At 38.7% G+C, this 23177-nt stretch overlaps 1 protein-coding gene across 1 annotated transcript in view; it reads right to left on the bottom strand.

Annotated features, from left to right (window-relative positions):
• The window catches only part of P3H2 (prolyl 3-hydroxylase 2), a 110951-nt gene that overhangs the window by 28299 nt on the left and 59475 nt on the right, over positions 1 to 23177 (bottom strand). Inside the window, exons 2-3 of the mRNA XM_072142577.1 lie at positions 13264 to 13407; positions 8936 to 9125 (exon numbers count right to left, since the gene is read on the bottom strand). Coding sequence (XP_071998678.1) covers positions 8936 to 9125; positions 13264 to 13407 — 334 coding nt within the window. The remainder of the gene's footprint in view (positions 1 to 8935; positions 9126 to 13263; positions 13408 to 23177) is intronic.

Genomic DNA, 23177 nt, shown 5'->3' on the forward strand with positions numbered 1-23177 from the left:
AGACCCCAATAGAGTCGATCCATATGAATTTCACTGTGAGGCTCAGCTGTGGTTTTCGAATTGAAAGAAAACTGCAACATTAAAAAAATGAGTAACTGGGAAAATTACAGCAAACAACTATAGTCTCTCCATGCAATGGTCACTAAGATGTATTTTTTTTATTTCTTCTTTATTTTATTTTTTGGGTTATTTCGAGTAACAAGAAATTTACACTGGAAAAGAAATTTTAACATTTGGAATTGTGGCAGGAAATTGGGTGGGCTTTGTAGCTAAACAATAACATGATTTTGTTATGGCTTTCAGTCTATGTAATGCAAAGATTTTAACCCATGTCAGCTGTACTGAAATCAGTGGTTGAACTTCATGGTGAAACATGATGTTTTTAAAAAAAAACTGTTTTGCGTTTGCCCTTTGTATAGTAAAGTGAAATCTGCAATGCTTTATAGTACAGTAAAAAAAAAAGTAACTGAGGCAGTGGAAATACAACCATGACAAGGTTACGCAGTGGCCAAAAATGGCCAATAGAGTATTCATGGAATTGGTACAGTTGCAGGACTGCACTGTGTAAACATAATGGAGACCAAATTGGTAATGTTTTATCCTCTTTGGGTGAAATGAGCTCTATAGGTACTTATAATCTGTGGAATCTTCTAAGCATAATGATAACAGATTCACTGGATGGTGGTAAAAGATTTAGTTGTTTACTTGAAGAAAATCAGTGTAGCATGTAAAACTAACAAAACAAAATGCACACAATTGAGATCTGAGGAATTAAACCTCAAGATGGTTTGCCAAACATTGCCAAAGCCAGGGATTTTAGGCCAGGAGCCAAGCTTCATGTTAATCAAAATTCCTGAGAACATTGATACAGAACATCTGCAGGTTATGGCCAGAGGAACATGTTACCCACAAAAGACATCATAAACCAGCTAAATAGGTTGTATTTCATTTATGTAACAGATACATTTTGTTTTCTGTTGTAAGTTCTGGACCACAACAGTTGTTTACACACTCAAAAAAAAATAGCACAGTAGAAAATTCAAGAATGCTACATACCTAAAAAAGATGATGACAAAAGAATTCAAGGATATCATTTATTCACTCATTAAAAGTCTTATCTGTGCTCTAAAGCTACATAGATGTCATGTGAGTGTTTGCACAAATGGATTCTAATTCATATTGCAATGGGGAGAGAAGAAACAGAGGACATCTTTCTGTATAGTACAAAGCACGGCGGCTGAGTGAGTAGCGCTTCTGCCTTGCAGCACTGGGGTCCTAGGTTCGAATCCGACCAAGGTCAACATCTGCAAAGAGTTTGTATGTTCTCTCCGTGTTTGCGTGGGTTTCCTCCGGGTACTCCGGTTTCCTCCCACACTCCAAAAAAAACATACTGTTAGGTTGTTTAGATTGTGAGCCCCATGGGGACAGGGACCAATTTGACATGCTTTGTGCAGCGCTGCGTAATCTGTGTGCGCTATATAAATAAAGAATTATTATTATATTATTAAAGCACATACTGTATATGCATCACATAGCATCACATACACAGGAAATTCATTTATCGGTAAATGATGGAAGCAAAATGCTTTGTTTACCCTGTAGGAAAGGTACAGAAATATTTAAGTTGTTCAGAAATAAAATGTAAAACATATTTGGGCACATTTATTCAAAAAAGTGCAAACTACACTATGTGCAGTTTTCCTGTGTAGTGTGCAGAGGGCGCCAGATTCATGAATTGTAGGGCGGGTTTTCATGAATCTGGCGCTCCCTGCACTGCCCCAACAGAGTGCACAACTTTTTGTTGGTGCACCTATAACATGGGCTGTGCGATACACTTCTTTCTTCTTCTAGACATGACTTTGCATGCCAAATATTTGCCACGGTCCGACTGTGCACGGGGAACACCCATTTCAATGACCAAATTTGTGTCCCGTAAAAAAATTGTGCAAATGTGACACAAAAGGCTCGCATGCACAGGCACTTCTTAAATACATGTGCAAGTACATAGTACACGTGCAAGTTTGCACTTTGCACAAAAGAATGTGCAAAGTCAGACAGAAAACTGGCGAATGTGCCGTATAGCAAGTAATTAAAGAATAAATATCATTTATGAAACTGGTATACTGATGTGGTGAACACTTCTAACAACTTTCATTCACCTTCTTATGGCGACGGTGAGTCAGCTTTGTGAAAAGATAAATGGAAGCTGGCGGGTACTCACTTCTAAGTGGAGAACTGGAGGTCGGAAAACGGCAGAAAATCTGGCACATATTTTATGCACATGTCAAAATGTTTAAATAAAAAAATTTATAAAAACTAAGTAAGGAACTGTTTGTGCAGTTAGGCCTCATGCAAACAAACTTTTATTTGGGCTGTGAACTACCATATTTTTTAGGACTATAAGGCGCACTGTATTATAATGCGCACCATGAATAAATGCCTGCTTAAGCGTCTAGGTCAGTGGTGGCGAATATATGGCACAGGTGCCAAAGGTAGCACTCGGAGCCCTCTTTTTGGGCACCCAATCCATTAACATAGCACTCCACATAGAACTCAAAGAATCATCCTGCAGTTCCAGGTGACTCAAGAAATGCTGCTATTTTAAAGCAACACTTTCAGCACCGTAGAACATGTAGAAAGGGGAGGATTATCTTTACAGCTCCTCTAGGCCTCACCTTTCTTCCTGTACAGGGGAACTGTGGAAAGATGCTACAACATTAGTCCAAATTTGCCTTTCTTCTTTCAACTGTTTTGCTGTCCTCACAATTGAAAATTGTGGTAGAACAGGTAGCAATAAATTACTATTTAACTTGCTGTGCTGGCACTTTGTAATAAATAAGTGGGTTTTGGTTGTAGTTTGGGCACCCAGTCTCTAAAAGGTTCGCCATCACTGGTCAAGGTTAATATATAAGGCACACTGGATTATAAGGCGCACCTGATTAAAGGGAAGAATGACCAGCAGGTGGCAGACTTGTGCACAGTTCATGGCAGCTGTTGTCTGTAAGTACAATTCATATATAAGGCGTACTGGACTATAAGGCACACCTATGATTTATGAGAATGAGGATTTTTTGTGCGCCTTATAGTCTGAAAAATATGGTAGACGCTTTTTTTTTGGCAGACAACTTTTACAGTCTAAATAGGAAAGCTTATTGCCTGCGCCGCAAATTTGTGCCTATAGTGGATTCTTAGCCATCTTTGCAGTGTGGGTAGTAATTTTCTATGGACATGCTCACCCACCAATGTCTGACAGGCTATGACTAGCAGATCACGTTCCCCAACTTGCACCGTGCCCACCGTCATGTGCATGTGGCCTTACACAGTAACTAGCTGTCAATCACTACTGAGCGGAGTAAGGGTAGCAGAGGATAGAATGTGAATGCTACTTGTGAATACACCAGAGCCATGAGCTATGTGTGGTGTAATCTTTCATCTCCACTATTAGCCTAAGACACAGTAGTTTTTATGCTGTTTAGGCTATTATGAGAGCCAACCACTTGCAATCCTTACATAGGGCAGCACAGTTCCCATCGGATCCCAACTATTACAGCCTCACGCCTCTGCATTCAGCTAACCACTGAGGGAACTCCCAACAAATAGGAAGCATCTGAAACAGGCAATCCAATCAATGAGATATGTTGACATTAATTAATTACTTTAATGAATTGTATGAATGTCCTGCTTTGTGCTTTTTTTTTTAGAAACATCTTTAGGTATTCTAAGAAACCTAAAGGGTATTTTAATATAAATTACTAGATTTAATGTGACTAAATTTAGCTGAAGCTTTATTAGAATGCTCAAAAGTATAAAGCAGAGACGCCTCTTATGGCAGGCAGCCTCAACAATAAGCTCAAATGATTTGACTTCATTTAACTGAAACTACCAAAGGATTTGATTCCTATTTTGCTGCCAAGCTGCTTAATGCTGAAATGTAGCATAAATATCTCTGAATATATACAGCGGATGATGATGTATGGATCCAGGCTCCTAGAGGCAGAACCAAATAGCTCATACCTGCCAGCTGGCTTGTGACTGCTACGTTTTTATGCTTCTTCCATTTAAGAACAATCAACTTTATGGGAATAAAGGTTCTGATTAGTAGTGTGTGGGCTCTGCACCAAGTCTAATGCTCCAATGACATGAAATACACAAAGGATTGGTACTGGTTCCTATTTGCGTAATAAGATAATTTCAGCTTTTTAAAAGTTCAATGTTATTGCTCCCCCTGGATACTTTATTAATATCAAAGAGGGATAACACTGCCTCTGCCAAAGGAAATATGTTATCTAAACAGAGACTTTACCAAGGGAATCACTCATTCTAGCTCTCGTTTGGCAGAAGGATCTTGTTAGTACTTTGTTACTATAGCACTGGTTTTACACAATCCCAAACATATTTGGGGGTTTACTGAATAAAGTAATTGTAACATTTGGCCATCACCTGAGAAGATGAGGTAATGTATTAGAAATTCTAACTCCTAGCTGGGGTTTTGGTGCACAGAAGAAGATTTATGGTCTTCATGATGGAGAAGTCATGTTTGGCAGGTTATGCCGTCACAGAAACACTTGGGCTAAGTGTCCATAAATCTATCGATAGCAGCAATGCTCCTGAAAAGCAAATGTATGCTGACTTCCTCCAGCTCAGATCAAAATTTATGTTGTCTCCTGAGCTGGTTAACACCAGATAAATTGCATCTGGATGTTAGATAACAGGCACTAAAAGAAAAGGAGATGGAAAGCATATGCCTTGCATTGCAAAAGGTGTCAGTTCTTGTACCTGATATCCAAAGACGCCAACTATGACACTAAAAGGTTTTCATACACAAACTTATATCATGTTTTATTTAGTGACAATACAGTACGTATCATGCATGGATGCAACATCCTTGATGCGAGTTGAGCCTCTTGCCTGCAGCACCACCTGCAGAAAGATGGGGGACAGCATCAGGGGGAAAGTCACCTCCTATAAAGCAGAACTTGACACCTAAAAGGACTCTTCAAACCCAATGTCAGCACGGGTGTGAGAAACTGCACGGATAAACCACTTACTAAAGAAATAACCTGATAAATTACTTCTAGATGGGGTGGAGGGGGCACCATTCTATAGCACGCTTCAGGAAGCAGAAAATTTAGGTTCATCTGTGCAATCATGAATGATCAAGATGAAACAAAACTGGAGCATCTTCTGTTATAACTCTGTTTTATAGTCCTCCTAAGTTATTTTTTCTACAAGTAATAATTTATTAGAAAAATATGTTAAATTTTTAGTAAAATTGTTGCACAACTGTCATGTGAAACACTACTTTTTTATTGTAATGGAGATGTCAGTATGCATTCTTGCTAAACTAGTATGTAATGCAAGTAATTTGTGTTTATACTGTATAATGTTTTGTGGTTTTGTCAAACAGACAAATAGTATACAGGCGGTCGCCTACTTAAGGACACCCAACTTAAAGACAACCCATAGTTACAGACAGACCCCTATGACCTCTGGTGAAGCTTTCTGAATGCTTTACTATAGTCCCAGATTGCAATAATGAGCTGTAAGGTGTCTATAATGAAGCTTTATTGATAATTCTTGGTCCCATTACAGCAAAATATGTTTAAACTCCAATAGTCAATGGGGCAAAAACTTTTTTTGTCTGGATCTACAATTATAAAATATACAGTTTCAGCTTACATACAAATTCAACTTAAGAACAAACCTCCGAACCCTATCTTGTACGTAACCCGGGGACTGCCTATATAAAATATTGTAATAAATTATATTAAACGATAAGCACATAACCAAACATATGACTGTCTGAATAAAAAATAGTGACCATTAGTAGGTCTATATTTTACAAAGAAGAAAAAAGAATAAAAATTATATCTTTATATATTTAATATTTTTAACTGATTAAAATTGTTAAATTTAAAAAAGGTTCTGCATGTCAACTCTATCTCTATGTCAATTAATCTGCTGTAAAATGAAAAAAGGCCCATATAAAATATGACATTGCAGCATTAAGACTGGAGAATTCTAAGTTTTGCTTTGTGTCCAAGTTTTTTCTAGAACAGTGGTGTACAATGTCTTCTATGTTGGGGGCTAATTCTTGTGTATTTTAATCTGCAGTGTTGATCCACCTCTCATCTGTCACTTATACGACAATATTGATTGTCTCGCTAATATGTGTGATAAGAGTTTGCCAGTTATCAGATTTATTCCCTAGCTTACCATTACAAAATGTTAGTGTCATTGTCTTTGGTGCATAGATGTCTCTAACAAACTCCAACATACTGGTGTATAGGCTAGATAGGTTCATATGATAATAATTACGGCACAAAGTGCTGAGTCCTATCTAGGTGACAACAGTTGAGATGGCATAGAGGGCTACGCTTTTACAATTAAGAGTATAGAATAAATAATTGTTAGTACCTATATGTGGTATTCACTGGCAACTGTTCCCATCTTCAGTGACTAAGACATTAGAATAGATTTGTTGGAAATATAAGCTGATATAAACTAATATATATAATATAAACTAATAGGGGCACAGTGGGGCACATTTACTGAGGGTACTCACCGTGCATTTTCATCGGGTTTCCCGACTATTTCCGATTTGGTTTTTGGCACACACGATCGGATTTTGGCGCAACCTCTCCAACTTGCATGCGACACAAATTGGGGGCATGGCTGACGGACAACCCGACTGATTCGGACTAAGCGTGGGATTTACAATTCAAATTGTGTCGCAAGACAATGCACTCACATACACCGGGAAGAAGAAGGCGAACTCCGGCGGACTTCAACGGGGAAGCGATAGATGCAGGAATATGGACGCACGATCTTGAAGAATCCAGACTTCATCCTCGTCGGAGACTGCACGTCGGGGATCGTGACAGGACCAGATAAATCTGCCCCAGTGTTTTTAGCAGCACCCTCTCTTTGGAGCACACTGTAACATAGTTTGTAATTGACTCTTTAATTCGCTAATAATAAAAGTGATGTTTTATTAGACACTTTAATGTCTGGATATGGGCTAGTTTTGTGCACCATGCCTCACTGCACAAGGAACATGCCAACTGCGGTCCTAGTCTTTGTGGTGGGGGCAGCCACTACCTATGTACAGGACCTCTCAGACAGGCTGCAAACAGGGGAACACAGCCCGTTGCCTGCGAGCCGGAAAAATGCAAAAGTTCGAGTGCATGAGGCCTAACTCTGATTTGAGGGAAATATGAGAGCATCAAAGTAGAGTCTTCAGGAAGAACACTACATTTATACCCTTTTCCCAGAGTTGTCCAGTTCCACAGAAAATTCTGAAATGCAATACAAACAATAACATTTTATTTTCGTGTACTAGTTCGATTTATGGCATTTCGATAAAAAAGGTTATTTGATAAAAGGTTATCTAGATGTGGCTTTTATGTGCAAGTATTTTCACTTAAGCTGAACAAAATGCATGTGTTTCCAATAAAAGCCACCAAAAAAGCTTGTGAAAAAGTTTTTTTTCCTTTTTAAATTCTTAAACAAATTGCCACAAAAAATGCCAAGGAATATCATGAGGACAAATTGATAAAAATACAATGAAAAGAAGTGTTTGTCCAAACACTGTGTACACTGAGGATGATCTTGGCTCCCTGAATGTGGATATTTATGTGGGTATTTGGTGAACAATCATGTACTGTATGTGTATGACAGAATTAAAGATAGTCTTCCTTATTTACAGCCGTATTAATATAGGTACTACAATAATCTTTGAAAAGTAAAAGAAATTGTGAGTTCCAGCACACATGAAGTAAAAAATCAATAAGCTTTCATGATCACGGATTTAAAGAACGAAGTAAAATTTGAATAAGTGACGGGTTTCAGACTGTCTTGTCCAGAATGCCCTTTCTCATACATTAGCTATATACGCACATCGTGAACTAAATATACTATATCAACGGTAGAAGGTACAATCCTAATGCCATTCCCTTGTAGAGTTATCTTTCTAATATTACCAGTCTATAATTATTAAAACAGGTTTCAATACTGGTGTCATTGCACATACAATAGTGATCTTATGTATTCTTCGTTTTTGCTTCTGCTGTCTCAAAATATTTTGAGATCGGTGGTCAGAAACATCTAACTACAAAGCTCATCATCTTTTACCTCTTACCGATGTTTAGGATATTTTGGGGGGGAAAAAAACGTAAGGCAGGACATATCTAGTGATACTAGTGATATGAACTAGCTTGATACAATTTCCCTAGAAGATATAATTGTATCATTAATAAGATAAAGGAGTGAAAAATATTATGAACAGAGCTGAATTAATAAAATATCCAGTATTCACATTGTTCATTTCCATAACCCCTGGGGCCACACACTTAGTGTATGACATCAGTGTTGGACAATGTAGGAAGCAGGTTCTGCCTCAGAGTATGGTATTTAGTTATACACTTACCGGACAACAAAATGACTAGAGCCAACTACTCATTCCAGGCCACAGAGCTACACAATGATTTCTCTGGCCATTGTGCTCAGAGGTAAATCTGCTTGTTGACATCAAGAATTCAACAAATACTTGGACATCTATTTGGCAATAAAATAGGGAATTTACTACTTGCAGATATGTCCTGCTCCTTCCAGAATATGATAGATTATGTTTAAAAATAAAGAAATGAAATATGTGTTTTATCCGCCAACTTTAAGACGCAGGATTGCATTCTACCTCACAGACTTGTAAACATTCACTCAACCTGTTGAACTTATGGAAAATACCACAGTCAAATATTATCATGGATGGAGTCCAGACTCCCAACACGTTCACTTCCATGAGCAAACATGCAAAGATACTAAAGCATTCATTTATGTAATTGGATGGAGAATTTATTTAGCAGTAGAGACGGCTTAAATAAAAATAAAAACATGAGTAATTACCATTATTATTAAGGGTCCATGCCACAATTACCTGCTATTCCTTCAAACAGTGTTGCACTGTAGTCCACATATTCATATTCATCAAACTTTTGTGGTCCCGCGCACATTGCTCTACATTCGACATCAGCGTGATAGTAGCCTTTCAGTGCCTCTTCAAAGTGCTTGATAGCTTGCTCGTATTGCTCTTGATCATATAACTTTATACCGGTTTGGTATTCATCCTAACAACACAAAACCAAATATCAGTTTATCTTAGTACAGTATAGAGGTATCAATTTGGTTACAGGTTTGAGAAAAAAGACAAATGCACAACAAACAAAGGTATCGATTTGCAATATTTTCCATGTATCTGCCCAGTCAGGAACTCAAAAATGCTAAGTACATTAGTACCTCAAGGGGAAGACTACCTGCCATTAGGAAATAACCTTTACAGCAGCTTAGCCACGTGTCTACAGGGCATATAATGTCTGAGACACACCTCCTGACTTTTTATTGGTTAAAACTGTTGTCTTCTTCCGCCTCCTACAGTTCTACATTTTCTGATTGGCTACTGAATCCTCCAGTCACCAGGAGGTCAGTGGATGAAGACCTCTTACAATAAGGTCAAATAAGTGGATGTTGTGACTAAAAGGATAGTAGATAAAGGAACCTTTAACATACAACCCATGAAACTGTGAAGACACTTGTAATAAACAAAGGCGTAACTACAGCAGTAGCAGCCATAGCGGCTGCTATGGGGCCCACAGTATCAGGGACCCCGGCATCCGCCCTGAGACACTGAAGAATGGTGAATGTGCACCATTATATACATATTAGGCTGCACATGGTACATCACAATATGTATATAGCAGTGAAATCTTCTACACCAATGACTCAGATAAGAAATTTTAGGGGAGGGCGACAACAGAACTAGGAATTTCTCATCTCTAGGTTCCTGCCATCTACTTCCCCCATGGGGTCTGCAGTTACTATGACAGATGTGTGCCCTCAACCCTCTGGGATAAATAGACTGCCTGGCAAAGGGGAAAGGGGGGGGGGGCAATTCATAAGTCTGCTATGGGGCCCAGCCTCTCCTAGTTACGCCACTGGTAATAAAGTATGTTTTGTATTCCCAAAATGAATCTGTGTTAATAAGGAGATTTGGCTGAGCCGGGTTACTCCATAGTGCAGTAAGTCATCTGGTCTTTGCACGACAGCAGGTCCATTCTGTACAAAATCTAAATTCCTCATTTACAGACACAAATTACATTGGCAGCGTTCTGTGATACAAATAGGTGCAAAGCTTTTTGCAGAAATGCAATAGTTCCACTTTTCCTACAAACTGCTGAATGCTTATGTAACTGGAGGGCCAAACTACATATGACATAATGCTTACAACTGAATTGTTTTTTCCACTTCAGTTTCCAGAATGATTTAAATAGGAAATGTAATTTCCATCTGCTGAACCACACAAAATATATTTTCAGGCAATGATCAGTGAAAGTATTGTATTGCGAGAGGCAGCAGAGTCAGCTGAAATGTGTAATGTTATTACATAGAACTCCTGACAGTGTCTGACAGTGTAATGATTTCGTGTAGTAGCTAATATGTCATTTGCTTTCGACAGGCACCATTCCAGCTTAATACACAGTGTACACAGACTTAATATTCAATGGTGAGTCAGGTCCAAAGCTGCAAATAAAAGCGAATATAATTTCTAGTAACACAAAAGCATAAACAATGATAATCTAGGAACTACATGGACTACAATAGATTTTAAAATAATAGTCTGTGTAAAACAACTGAACCAATCACTAACAGTCTAAAATCAGGTGGACTGTCTGCTCAAAGCCTTCATGCTTGACATAAAATTTTCACAAGTCATAAACAGTCTTTAATTAATGCCTTTTATCTATCGTATCCTGTGTCATCCACTGGAATTTTCAATCGGTTTAAATGGAGGTGTAGTCAAGCTCATGCAGGTTATTGTTATGAGAGTGACCAAGAGTAGATAATATGTTTCAAATCTAAGTTTATGTTAATGTTAGTAATACATTCGCGAAACATGAAGCTTCTCCACTATTAAAACTAAATCACCAAAGAGCCCTATGATGATTTGAATGGTTTTGCCAAAATTAAAATCTGATACCCCATCTGCAGGATAGGGGTTGATTTGTCTATGCCAGGCAGTCCGAGAGATCTGAATAGGGTGTTTAAGTGACTATAGGGGAAGATGGGAACCCATTGCTTATGATCAGGCCCAGAATTACTCACCAACTACTAACTATTAGGATTTCTGTCCCCTTTACACCAGCTATTTGTGCCTAATTACTTCATTACTTGCATTACTGACATCTGACATCTTATATAGTCACCTGTATAAAAAAAACTCCTGTCCACAGACTCAATTAATCATTCAGACTCTAACTTCCACACCATGGGCAAGACCAAAGAGCTTTCTAAGAATGTCAGGGACAATATCACAGACCTATACAAGGCTGGAATGGGCAACAAAATCATAAGTAAGATGCTGGCTGAGAAGGAGACAACTGCAATAGTAAGAAAATTGTAAGAATTACTAAATGACTGTCAATCAACATCGATCAAGGCCACCATGAAAAATCTCACCTCGTGGGGTGTCCTTGGTCATGAGGAAATTGAGAGATGAACCTAAAACTAGACAGGGGGAACATGTTCATGATCTCAAGGCAGCTGGGTGACAACCTCATTCCCTCTGCCAAGAGATTGAAAATATTGAAAATATTCCAAGGCATCAAAGAAGTGGCTCAAAAAGGAGAACATTTAGGTTGTGGAGTGGCCTAGCCAGTCTCCAGACCTTAATCTCATAGAAAACGTATAGCAGGAGCTTAAGCTCAAAGTTGCCAAGCGAAGGTCTCAAAATCTTAATGATTTAGAGATTATCTGCAAAGAGGACTGGACCAAAATTCCCCCTGACATGTGCGCAAATCTCATCACCAAATACAAAAAAACATCTCACTGCTGTGCTCGCCAACAAGGGGTTTGTCATCAAGTATTAAACCAGAGGGTTCAAATTAATTGATTTATACACTGTAATTTCCTGCAGTGTTTTTGTCAATGAGCAAACTTACAAAATCAGCAAGTGATGAAATAATTATTACCTTCACTGCACTGTACTGTACTGTTCCTTAAGTTTGTTTCAGTCTTGAAGTCATAATTTTAATACCAATACTAAAATGTGGCACCATGACAGATACACCAAAGAATACTAGGTAATGAAATTCTGAATTAATTTACAAATTGCACTAAGTCTTTCTAGTTGCCCATGGCAAACAATCAGGGCTCAGTTTTCATTATGCCACAGTTGTTTATAAAATGAAAGATGAGTTATGATTGGTTTCCATGGGCAACTAGAACAATTTTACCTTAGATACCTCTGATAAATCTCCCCCACTGTATTTTATACGGACGTTCATGGGGACTTATATGCGGCTGCAAATTTGTGGTCGCATATATGTTACCATAGATGGCAATGGCGGCACAGCAGTGGTACAGTGCCACAAATGTGTGGCACCGATCCACACTGTACACCACAAAAAGACAGTGCGGCCATGCGCTGCTGTTTCCTATGGAGGGAGGAGGGATCACCTCCTCCTCCTCTCCAGCACACGGTGGTAGGCCCGCACAGTGGGCATACCGCGTATGAATGTACCCTAACAGTACATGCTAAACCGAACTCATCCTTATGCCTCCTTGTATACAGTTGAAATTTCTAGCGCAATCCCCTTCCTCCCTTATGCCCCATGCCAGCGCATTAGCTATAGCCTGTACCAGTTCCTGACAGGAGCCTCTTAGTATATCTGGTGGGGATGGGGGGGCATTGATATGTCAAGTATTGATAAATCCCCACTCATTATGATGAAAAGTATTGACTGGTTTAGTGCACCTGTGATTGGGTAGAACAGATGTGGCCAGTAAACAGTCATAAGGTTGATTTGGTACAGGCAATAGCAGTGCGAAAGTGTGAAAATATTAGTGACGTTAACAGGTGAAATGTGTTATTTCCGGGTAGTGTAAGTAAAAGAATGGAGATATAAAGAACTGAAGTAATGAAAAATCACATTGATCAGTGTAGATGTAAAAATATCTAAATGACCTACTCAATTCTTTAAATAAATAAAAGACATAGGAACTTATCAGATGGACAGAAAATGAGTGCACGTTTCTTCGCTGAGAAATACATGCTAATAATAAACATGTGTTGTGTGTTTCTTTCCAACACACAGTTCATACAGTTATACTTCATTGTACTCTACACCTGGTAATATGCAATACTCTTGAACACAGTTACTATTTTAAAAAAAAGCATAATTCATTAAACAAATGTACACATGTATTTACCATATATACACGACTCTCCCTGTCAACCAAAGGAGTATCCGAATTGACGTGGTAGCTCTTAAGATTTTGCCGAATTTCCATATGCTCAGGGTTGGCCATGAAGAAAGTATGAGCCGCTTCAGCAGCCTTATCCAGCTGGTTTAACTAGAAAACAAAAAGGTAAACTGTAAAAAACTCTAATCTGCTATCGATCACATAAAATGTAAATTTATAATCACAGTTACAGTGCAGTATATTGCACACGCTAAGATAAGACCCGTCTGCATACTGGACATGGATGGTACAAGAGGAATGGAGAGCGAGAAACCTCTGAGGAAAGGGCTGTTATTTCAATAAGAACACAGAGTATTGCTCAATGATAACCAATGATAACCAACCGAGATGTGTATGCAAAGAACTTAGGTTTGATGCCTCCCCTTTAATGTAGTGACATGGAGATAACAGTGGCAGCGCACATTGAAGTTGCTGTAGGTCATATTGTATCAGTCCTTGAGGATTTTGTAAATCAATAAATTCCAGTGGTCTACAGAAAGGGATGTTGGCTACCTCCAATTCTCCCACCTATGGAGCGTGCGGAGAGTATTAACTCTTTGTTTCATTGCAGACTGATGATCAGATCATAAAAGTTCTCTTTTTTTGCTAATTAATATACACTCTGCACCGGATCTTGACAGAAAAAAAACAGAAATCTAGATATTTTGCAAATTTATCGAAATATCACAAGAACATAACTATTCAGACCCTTTGCTCAGTATTGAGTAGAAGCAACTTTTGAGCTAGTACAGCCATGAGTCTTTTTGGGTATGATGTAACAAGTTTTTCACACCTGGATTTGGGCTTCCTCCAGAGATGCTGAATTTGGTTTAGGTCAGGGCTCTGCCTTGGTCGGTCAAGAATGGTCATAGAGTTGTTCTGAAGCCACTGCTTTGTTATTTTAGCTATGTGCTTAGGGTCATTGTCTTGTAGGAAGGTGAACCTTCATCCGAGTCTGAGGTCCAGATAACTCTGGAATAGATTTTTTATCCAGGATATCTCTGTACTTGGCCACATTCATCTTTCTACCAATTGCAACCAGTTGTCCTTTCCCTGCAGCTGAAGAACAACCTCATAGCATGATGCTGCCACCACCATGTTTCACTATTGGGATTTTATATGGCAGGTGGTGATCAGCACTTTTTATGTAGCGGCAAGTTATGCACTGTTGTACCTTATACACAGCGGCACTTTAAGTATAGTCCCCATCATTTGATGATAGGCAATTGGTACTTGTCCGCTGATAATATTCATCTCCCAATGTATGCAGTATATCGATTCATCATTTTGCTGTGGTGCACATTCCAGGCTGTGTGCCATCACATCGTCTTTATTTTGACCATGCTCAGACTTGTTTTTATGTGGTTGATTATTTGTTACAATTTTTAATTTCCATTATGTAAATACCCTTCTGATATAGACTTACCTCTCCGGCGTTCTGTTGACTCGCCTAGGCGCGTGCGCCGCGCCGTCTTCAGGGGGAGTGTACCTTACTGCGAAGCGTCTCCATGGCAACGCCAGCCCGATTATGTGACCGGGCCAGGCGCGTCATGGTGACATACTTCCGGTGCGCGACCTCATGGAGCCAGCGCGTCACGTGATGGGCGCGTCTTCAAGCAGACACGCCGTCTGAGTGTATTTAAGGTAAGCACAACATCTAGACATCACCTCCTGACGAAGCATCTGTGCGAAACGCGCGTCGGGGTGTTCCTGTTGGTCCTCCCTCTGACTGCCTCTGTGCCATTTACACCATGCCCTTAGGTAAGTGTGGCCTGCCTTTTGACTTGGGTTACTAATACCAGATGGTACCTCCGGTTGACCATTTTGTCACTGTAGTACAAAGGTCCACTACCTTCCAAAATTAGTCCTACTTTTGGACACAATATTTTTCTTTTTTTTACCTCTTTCTGGCACTATCTATGAGGCAGTATTAGGATAGGGGGGCCATAGGTTCTCTGTGTCTGTCCCACATCCATCTGAGACATTGCCTGTTCCCCTTATATTTCCGACTTTCAGGAATCCCTTATGAAAGTGGTGTTTATACTTTGTATGAGTTATTTTGAATAAAGTAAAAAAAAAATTTTATATTCACAAGCTCTTTTGTTCTTTGGTCTTTGTTGGATTTGATATTTGGAGGGCGGTATAGATTGCATATGGGGCCTTTTTTGGTGTTTCAGGTGGTGATCAGTGCCTTGTTTTCTCCACACATACCACTTAGAAGTAACAGCAAAAAGTTCAATCTGCGTAAAATCAGACCAGAGAATCTTATTTCTCGTAGTCTGGGAGTCCTTCCTATTCTTTTTTTTTTGCAAACTGTATGCAAGCTTCAGGAGGAGGGGCTTTGGTCAGCACGCTCTGCCATTAAGCTCCGACTGGTGGAGGGCAGCATTGATAGTTGACATTGTGGAACTTTCTCCCATGTCCCTACTGCATCTCTGGAGCTCAGCCACAATGATCTTGGGGTTCTTTAACTTTCTGACCAAGGCTCTTCTCCCACAACTGCTTAGTTTGGCTGGACAGCCAGATGAGGAAGAGTTGTAGTCATCCCACACTTCTTCCATTTAAGGATTATGAAAGCCACTGTGCTCTTAGGAACCTTGAGAGATGCAGACATTCTTTTGTAACCTTGTTTAGATCTGTGCCCTTCCACAATTCTGTCTCTGAGCTCCTTGGGCAGTTTCTTAGACCTCATGATTCTCATGTGCCCTGAGATGTACTGTGAGCTGTGAGGTCTTATATAGACAGGAGTGTGCCTTTCCTAATCAAGTCCAATAAGTGTAATTTAACACAGCTAGAATCCAATAAAAGAGTAAAACCATCTGATCAAGATGGATCAGAAGGAAATGGACTGCATGTGAGTTAAATATAAGTGTCACAGCAAAAGATCAGAATACTTATGACGGTGTGATATTTCTTGTTTAATAAATCAGCTAAAATATTTAAATTTCAGTTTCTTTTCTGTCAAGAAGGGGTGCGGGGGGCATATTCATAAGCAAAAAAAAGAACTTTTTTGATCTTACCAATTGGCTGGAAAGAGTGAAAAATGTAAAGGGTCCTGAATACTTTCTGTACCCACTGTATCTTCTGGTATTATCCTCTTGTTGTAAACTCTTAGCTCAGGGTTACTACTCAAAGGTCTATGGCTCATCCTTTATCTTCTGAAGACTAAATATTAAAAATTGATGCTCTATAATTAAAGTGAGTTATTAAGAAATATGCCATAGTAATTTAGTAATTTCTTTCCCCCAATGTCTACCAGACATCTCTGTACCTGGCTCGCCCACAGGACATTAATTAAAGTACATTATAATTATTACATTTTCCATGGCCTCCGAGATGAAATGATGTGTTTGATGAAGCTCTGCTTTCCTGGCGTGACATCACCGTCACACAATAACTTTCCTGTTCACAGTGACGTCGCTTACACATTGCAGGCTTTCCCCTTGAGCTCTGAATTCCAAAGCTATGAGCTTCACTCTTACTCCATACACAGCTCTGAATGTGGTTATTACATGAGATTCCGAAACATTTTAAAGGATTCCTTCAGGGCTTGTACAATCTTCATACCTTCACAGAAAAGCATCATTTAGTGCCATTAAGCTGACAAACTGCGGTGAATTGCTCACTGTAGCCATTTTCCATATTGGCTGTGTTTGTCAGTAAAGCAGCAGCGAAAAGATAAACAGGATTATGAGAGGCACATAAAGCCGAATAAAACATCAAAAACTAAACTTTTTTCTTGTACTGCCTGTGCCCAGAAACTAGTCAGATGTTGAGGCTTGTTTGTTACCTAAATGCACTCAGGCTCTAAGCAATGGAATAAAAGCTGATGCTTCTCCACACCTGTACATATCAGATGTCATAAATCTGTGTACTATAACTCTAACTAGCAGCTTTACCACCAGAAATGCCATTGCTGGAAGCCATTACACTCCAATGGAATGATGCTCTTAGAAGGTCCTCAGGTTGATGAATTGATGTCTTCAAAATGACAGCTCTAGGTAATGTATCTTCAAAGCAAGCTATGGTCTTTGACTTAAAACATCCCAGAAAATTACTTGAACTACAAATACTTAAAAGATTTCATTGTAACTCATTCTCTTGCATTCACTTCTTTAAAGATAATCTACCTAAAATATTTGTTATCCATGTCCTTCTTCCTACTAAAATCAAGTTTTATGCTATATTATAATTATGCTAATAAGCCAGAAGAGCTCCGGGGGGCATTACCACCTTGAACAAACCTTGAACAAACCACCGTGAAGCGGCAGAGGCGAACTCAAGGTGAACGTATACCTCTATGAATGCTTTATTTTTAATCATATCCAAACTTATGTCCCTTGAGTTAATATGTAAAAAGATTAAAGGACATCTACCACCAGGATGAAGGATTGTAAACCAAGCACACCGATATGCTGTGTGTGCCCCTTCTGGTAGCATCTGGTCTTCTTTAAGGCTTTAAAAATATGCAAAACATCTATGAAGCTTGAAGCCCCTCAGGCTCATTTGCATAAATTTAAAAGCCTTTAAAAAAAAAACAAAAAAAACAAGGGCATAAGAAGCTTAAAGAAAACCAGATGCTACCAGAGGGGGCACACACAGCATGTCAGTGTGCTTGGTTACAATTCATCTTCATCCTGGTGGTAGATGTTCTTTAAGTTTAACCCCTTCCTGCACCTTGACGTGATACTATGTCATAGGATGCGGGTCGTTCCCGCACCTTGACGTAGTATCACGTCATGGCGATCACCCGGGCTCAGAACCTAAGCCCGAGCGTTCGCCGTGGGATCCCGGCGGTACGCGGTAGCCGGGATCCCGCAGTAACAGCCAGGATCACGACTATCGCAATCCCGGCTGTTTAAGCCTACGGACGCCGCGGTCATTGTGACCGCAGCGTCTATGGTGAATCGCCGCGACGATCGCCACCCTCCGTGCAAGGCACGGAGGTGCCGATCGTTGCCATGGCAACCCTGAAGCCCGATAAGGTCCCCAGGGTTGCCTTCACTAGAAGCCTGTTTGGATCGTGTTACAGCACGATCTAACAGTGCTGATGTCAGCCTATGCAGATTGCATAGGCTGACTATGTAATATGCTGCAATACATTAGTATTGCAGTATATTACAATGAACAAGTGATCAAATGATCACTTGTTCATGTCCCACCCTGGGACAAAATAAAACAGTAAAAAAAAGTTAAACAAAAAAAGTGCAATTAAAAAAAATTATTAAAAAAGAATAAAAGTCCCTTGAAGTCCCATCCCATGCAATAATCCAATAAAACATAAAAAAGTGAAAATCACCAAAAATAAACACAACATATTGGGCATCACAACGTCCGTTACAACTCTTACAATAAAATAAAATTGTCACTGAACCCGTATGGTGAACGGCGTAAAAGAAAACACAAAAAAACTTGCAAAAATTATTACATTTTCACTCTGACCTTATAAAAAGCGCATAAAAAGTAATCAAAAAGTAACATTTACCCCAACATGATAGCAAAAATAAGTACAGCTTGTCCCGCAAAAAATAAGCTATAAACCAGCGCTGTAAGCAAAAAAATATAAATGTTCTGCCCATTGTTACATGGCGATACAAAAACAAGCAAATTTCTCACAAAATGAGTTCTATACTCTGCAAAACAAGTTAACCATAAAAAAGCCATATAAATGGGGTATCGCCATAATCGTGATGACCCGTAGAATAAAGATAAAACACATTATTTTTATGGTACGGTGAACGTCCGGCGAAAAGAATGCTAAAAACCATAAACAAGAATTAATGATTTTTTTAACCACCACCAAGAAAGAGTTGAATCTGATTATTGGCTATTGAGCCCCCCCCCCCCCCCGTAAATGATGTACCTGAAAAGTGGATCTCATCCACAAAAAAAATTATCTCCCATATGTCCAAATTACAAAAAAATAAACATTTTATAGCCTGTAAAATGTGACATTGCAGATATGCTCTGAATGGAGCAGCTTCCCTTCTATGCCCGGCCGTACGCCCATACAGCAGTCACCACCACATATGGGGCATCCTCATACTCGGGAGAAATTGGGTATCAAACTTTGGGTATCAAACTCTGAGTTTTTTGTCATTTAATACTTTGTAATGGTTTAATTTTTGGCCAAAATTAATATATTGTCTAAAAAAATTACGGCTTGTAAATTACACCTCCATATTGTTTTAACCCATGTGAAGCATCTAAAGGGTAAACACACTTCTTAAAGTTGTTTTTTTACACATTGAGGGGTGTAGTTTCTAAAATGGCATGATATATGGGGTTTTACTGCTGTTTAGGCCTCTCAAAGTCAGTTAAAGCTGAGGAGGTGCCTCTAAATAAGGGTTTTGGTGATTTTCATAAAAATGAGAAAAATTGCACCCAATATTCTGAACCTCCTGACAACCTAGAAAAGAGAGAGGATGCATAAAACCCTGCGCCGATATAAAGCAGACATTCGGGAAATGTTAGTTATGAAGTTACTTGGGTGCTATGACTATCTGCCTGAAAAGCAGAACATTTTGAACTTTGAAAATGAATAATTTTAGGAAATTTTTGCCAAATTTCCCTAAACACAAGATATCATCAAAATTTTTCTATTACTTTGAAGTACAATGTGTGACGGGTAAAATCTCAAAATCCCCTGGTTAAGTTAAAGCGCCACTAAGTTATAACCTCCTATAATGACACAGGGCAAATTTTAAAAATCAGGCCTGGTGCTAAAAGGTCTAAAATGGCATAGACACGAGGGGGTTAAACTACATGAAATAAGAATTTAAAAAACTAAGTGTTGACAAATTAATGTGATGAAAAGCCAACAAGAAAGAAATAATACTATAAAATACAAGGTATGGCAGAAGCCATCATAATACTATGATATGCAGTGTAATATACATTTATAGGTCATCCTTGTGTGAAAAAAAACAATTATCTAGAAAATTCGTAAACATGAAAAACAAAAATAAGATGATTATTAAACTGCTTAACTCATAACGCATCTTAAAATGGAATTTTTTTAATTGATATAATTATCCAATTATATAGGGCGTTTCAAGGGAGTGGATGCTTAATTTTACCTTCCGGCGATTGTTTATAAAAATCGTCACTCTCATACCTTTCTTTACCATATGTATCACATCACCTAAGGATTCAGCTAAGGAATATAACAGATAAAAGATTCATCTCACAGTTTTAGAAACTTGGAGTATGATGTGCACTATTTTAGGCCCCCTTAAAGGAAATATTTATCAATTTATTCATTTAGTAGTATGATTCATGATGTGAGGTACTTAAAGGGAGTCTACCAGCAGCTTTCACCATACAAAGCTGCAGACAGTGTTAGTTAGCAGCCTTGGAGATCTGAGCAACCCAATCATTATATGTGTTGTTAGTAGCAGCAGGACTGTGATAGGTGATGTATGAGTTCTGATAGCATGACTGCTGGGACTCCCATGAGCACTAGAACATTACTTTTCTGATAAAGTAGTCTTCTCATTTGTTTAGGGGAGTAGTAATAATTATAGACGCTGGAGATGTTATCCTAGTAATAAAATTTCTTTGCTCACTCTGTGCACACATATTATAAAAAGCATTGGACTGGGAGCTATCTTCCATAACTTCCAACTCCAGTGGAGGATCCCAGCACTGTTCTCCCTCAGACCTTTGTGTGAATTATTATCTGTGACTAAAACAGTTACATAGATTAGAGACTAGACTCCACTGAGACAGGAGGGGATGTCGTTTGGTTGACAGATTCAGACTGGAGGACATGTTACAGTGCAAATGTAACAATCATGCAAGAAAATGACTGCAGTGTTTCACAATGCAAAGTTATTTTATCTCTTTTAGAAATATAAGATCTTTGTCAACTAGAGTTCCAGTGATCCATTATACTTTAAAGAATACAAGTATCCATTATAATGTTTAAGAATCTGGTTGCTTGGAGTCTAAATCATAGAAAAAATTACAATTTGTTATTCTTTCTCCATGGAGATAATACAAAAAAAAATTCTGAATACAGAATTTTTACACAACTCCCACCTTCCATACCAACCCCCAAAAATCAAACATAAACGCTAATATATATGGGTAAAATAAGGTCTATTGGTTTGGCAGAAATCATTTGCAATTGGATTGAGAACTGGCTGAAGGACCATATCCAGAGAATTGTGGTCAATGATTCCTACTCGGAATGGTCACCAGTTATGAGTGGTGTACCCCAGGGTTCTGTGCTTGGCCCATTACTATTTAATATATTTATTAATGATATAGAGGTAGGAATTAATAGCACTGTTCTCTATTATTGCAGATGACATCAAGCTGTGTAGTGTTATACAGTCTATGGAGAATGTTCATAGGCTGTAGGGTGACTTGGACAAACTGAGTGTTTGGTCATCCACTTGGCAAATGAGGTTCAATGTGAATAAATGTAAGGTTATGCACCTGGGAGCTAATCATCCAAAGGCAAAATAAGTCCTTGGGGGAGTAAATCTGGGAGAGTCCCTTGTTGAGAAGGACCTGGGGGTACTAGTAGATCATAAATTGAATAACAGCATGCAATGTCAATCAGCTGCCCCTAAAGCTAGTAGGATCTTGTCATGTATCAAAAGTGGTATGGACTCTCGGGATAAGGATGTAATATTACCACTATACAAGGCACTGGTTCGGCCACACCTGGAATATGCTATCCAGTTCTGGGCACCGGTCCATAAAAAGGATGCCCTGGAGCTGGAGAGGGTTCAACGTAGAGCCACAAAACTGATAAGGGGTATGGGGGGTCTTAGTTATGAGGAAAGATTAAAACAACTAGATTTATTTAGTCTGGAGAAGAGACAACTACAAGGGGACATGATTAATTTATATAAATATATGAATGGTCCATACAAAAAAATATGGTGGTAAATTGTTTCAGATTAAATCAAATCAAAAGACGAGGGGGCACTGTCTCCATCTGGAGAAGTCCAGGTTTAATCACCGGAGGCGACAGGGCTTTTTTACTATGAGAACTGTCAATCTGTGGAATAGCCTGCCTCAGTCTCTGGTCACAGCAGGGACAGCAGAGAGCTTCAAGAAGGGTCTAGATGCCTTTTTATACCTAAATAACATTGATGGTTATGTTATATAGAATTGTTTCCCCTAAATCCCTTCCTCATGCAATACCTTCCTTGGTTGAACTTGATGGACAAGTTTCTTTTTTCAACTGTATAAACTATGATACTATGATGTATGTATATATATATATGTATATATATATATATATATATATATATATATATATATATATATGTATTAAGACATTATAGATAACGCTAATATATTATAATATATACTAATAGGTATTTTCCCACAGTATGCCACTAAGGCAACTGATTGGTCCTTTTCTGACATTATTATATTACAATAGCTATAAAGTAGCCCTTAGGGTAGATAGAAGATCCGTATTTGCAACAGATTTTCCACATAAGAATATGTGAAGTAAATTTTATATGTATTCCACTTCCTTCTCTGTAAAATCTGCTGCAGAATCAGTGCAAGATCCCACAGTGAATTCAAGTGTATTACATGCAGCTTCAAGAGGGGTTTCTAACATGTGCATTCACACTTGTGAACACACAGTGTAATAACTAGAACCTATGATACAAGAGAGAAAAGAACTTAGAAAAGAAGGAATTTTACATAAAATATGTCACAGCAAGACAGACTTGGAGATGTGCCAGCAGACAGTACTACATGTTCATCATATCCACAGGGCTACATGTCCACATAAATTTCCCTTAATCATGCACTCCTCCTTCTTCAGGGATGGAAAACAGAGCTAATGACTGATTCCCAGCTGGTACACCCAGTTGTCAATTTAGCAAGAATTTCAGGAGAAACAG

This window comes from Engystomops pustulosus, chromosome 3 (assembly GCF_040894005.1).
Source record: "Engystomops pustulosus chromosome 3, aEngPut4.maternal, whole genome shotgun sequence".
Classification (NCBI taxonomy): Eukaryota; Metazoa; Chordata; class Amphibia; order Anura; family Leptodactylidae; genus Engystomops; species Engystomops pustulosus.